Genomic DNA, 2,291 nt, shown 5'->3' with positions numbered 1-2,291 from the left:
AGGTGAGCTGCCTTCTTGAACCGCTGCAGTCCATGAGGTGTAGATATACCCACAGTGCTGTTAGGGAGGGAGTTCCAGGATTTTCATCCAGCCACAGAGACGGGCTGGTGGTATATTTCCAGGTCAGGGTAATGTGTGGCTGGGAGGGGAGCTTGCAGTCGTGGTGATGTTCCCATGTGTCTGCTGCCCTCGTCCTGCTAGATGGCACAGGTTGCAAGTTTGGAAGGTGCTGTTCCAAGGACAAGGTGGTGATGTTCCCATGTCATCCCACTGAGATTGTGGGTGTGGTAGGTGCTGTCGAAGGATCCTTGTTGATATGTGCACATGGGAATTTAGTAAAATAAGGCAGGATCTGACCCAGGTAGACTGGGAAGAGTTACTTGTGGGGGAACCTACCTACAGAAGAGCGAGGGGGGGGGGGGGGGAAGAGTTTAAAAAGGGAATGGGGAGGGTACAAGCCCGAAATGTTCCCTCGTGGGCAATAGGAAGGAGTTAACAAGCCCAGAGAACCATGGATGACCAGAGATACTCAGGATACGATGAGAAGGAAAAGAGAGAGTTTCAGCAAGTACAGGGGGAGCAAATCAAGGGAGGCATTAGTAAGAGAACAGAAAGTACAGGATGGGCAATGAAGGGATATGAGAAAGCTCTGGCTGGTAAAAGTAGGGAAAATCCCAAGATATTCGCTCGGTATATTAATGGAAAGAGTGGGGGGGGGAGGCAGTGGCATAATGGTATTCCCCCTCTGCACAGCAGCATGTTTTAATATTTTATCATTTAAATAATAATCCCTTTTGCTGTTATTCCTACAAAAATGGATAACCTCACATTTGTCAACATTGTATTCCATCTTCCAGACCCTAGTCCATTCACTTAACCTATCCAAACCCCTCTGCAGACTTCCGGTATTCTCTGCACTTTCTCTGCACAAGGGGCAGGTTTAGCACACTGGGCTAAATCACTGGTTTTGAAAGCAGACTAAGGCAGGCCAGCAGCACGGTTCGATTCCCGTACCAGCCTCCCCCAACAGGCGTCGGAATGTGGCGACTAACGGCTTTTCACAGTAACTTAATTGAAGCCTACTTGTGACAATAAGCAATTTTCATTTACCACTCATCTTAGTGTCGTCTGCAAACTTGGACACATTGCACTTGGTCCCCAACTCCAAATCATCTAGGTAAATTGTGGGCCCAACACTCATCCCTGAGGGATATAACTAGCTCCGGAGCACCCGGAGGAAATCCACGCAGACACGGGGAGAACGTGCAGACTCCGCACAGACAGTGACCCAAGACGGGAGTCAACCCTGGGACCCTGGAGCTGTGAAGCAACAGTGCTAACCACTGTGCTGCCTTCACAAATCCATTATATTCAGTCCAGATCTGGAATACACTGTCAAGAGTGTGTAGTAGAGAAAGATTTATTCATGGCTTCCAAAACAGTATTGGAAAATAATCTGGAGAGAAAACATTTGTGGGGTACAAAGAAATTGCAGCGGAGTGGAACAAGCTGAATTGATGTTGCAAAAAGCTGGCATAGAATCAACAGGCCAAATGGCCTCATTTGTGTTGTAACCATTCTATGATTCTATCTCCAAGGAGCTCAAGCAGAAATGTTTTAATAGCACAACCTATTTGTGGCTCGAGTTATTTCTTCTGAAACTTTTCCAGGAACTCCAAGTAAACTGGCTTCTGAGGCGCAGAGACAGGGACAAAGTGCCCTCCCGGGTGAGTGAGAACCACAGGATCCACAAAGAACGTGGACAGCTCCTGGCTCATTTCTCCGGGATGACCTGGTCAGTGTCGCCAAATACGTGCAAAGACGGAACAGCGATGGGCTCCTGGTAGAAACGGTCGTGTTGCTTGCACCTGCTCCGAAAGCCCGCAACGAGGATGGCAAAATCGAACTGGAATCTGGGATCACCCTGCTGCTTGAGAGCGCAGATCATAGACACGAAAGCTGCTCCTTGGCTGAAGCCCAAGATACCATCGAACGGGCCCAACTCCACCATGGCTTTGGAGACCGTCTCCAATGATTCTTCAAGCCCTTTGGAGGTCTCAACGTGATCCAGGGCGTTGAAGCTCTCCTCACCCGGGTCGGAGAACCACCAGCCTCGGGCATCTTCCTCAGTTTCCCCGGCTTGAGTCCCTGCATCAATCAAAAACACCAGAATTATCTCACTCTCAAGTGTGGATCGGTGGGCCAAGAATTACAAATCCTATTTGATGCTGGTAAGTATTTACTGCCCATCATCAGGAAGGATATCCCGGTCCTGGCCCGGGGGGGGGGGG

General features: G+C 49.3%; 1 protein-coding gene across 1 annotated transcript in view; it reads right to left on the bottom strand.

Moving 5' to 3' along the window:
* Nucleotides 1-1,404: 1,404 nt before the first annotated feature.
* ovca2 (OVCA2 serine hydrolase domain containing) overlaps nt 1,405-2,291 on the bottom strand; it is a 2,075-nt gene continuing 1,188 nt past the window's right edge. Inside the window, 2 exon segments of the mRNA XM_038814612.1 lie at nt 1,405-1,777; nt 1,780-2,148. Of these exon segments, the coding sequence (XP_038670540.1) occupies nt 1,647-1,777; nt 1,780-2,148 (500 nt within the window). The 3' untranslated portion in view covers nt 1,405-1,646.

The sequence above is a fragment of the Scyliorhinus canicula genome, chromosome 12 (assembly GCF_902713615.1).
Source record: "Scyliorhinus canicula chromosome 12, sScyCan1.1, whole genome shotgun sequence".
NCBI classification, from domain to species: domain Eukaryota; kingdom Metazoa; phylum Chordata; class Chondrichthyes; order Carcharhiniformes; family Scyliorhinidae; genus Scyliorhinus; species Scyliorhinus canicula.
Note: the sequence above shows the minus strand (reverse complement) of the source record. Positions and strands in the feature narration are given on the sequence as shown.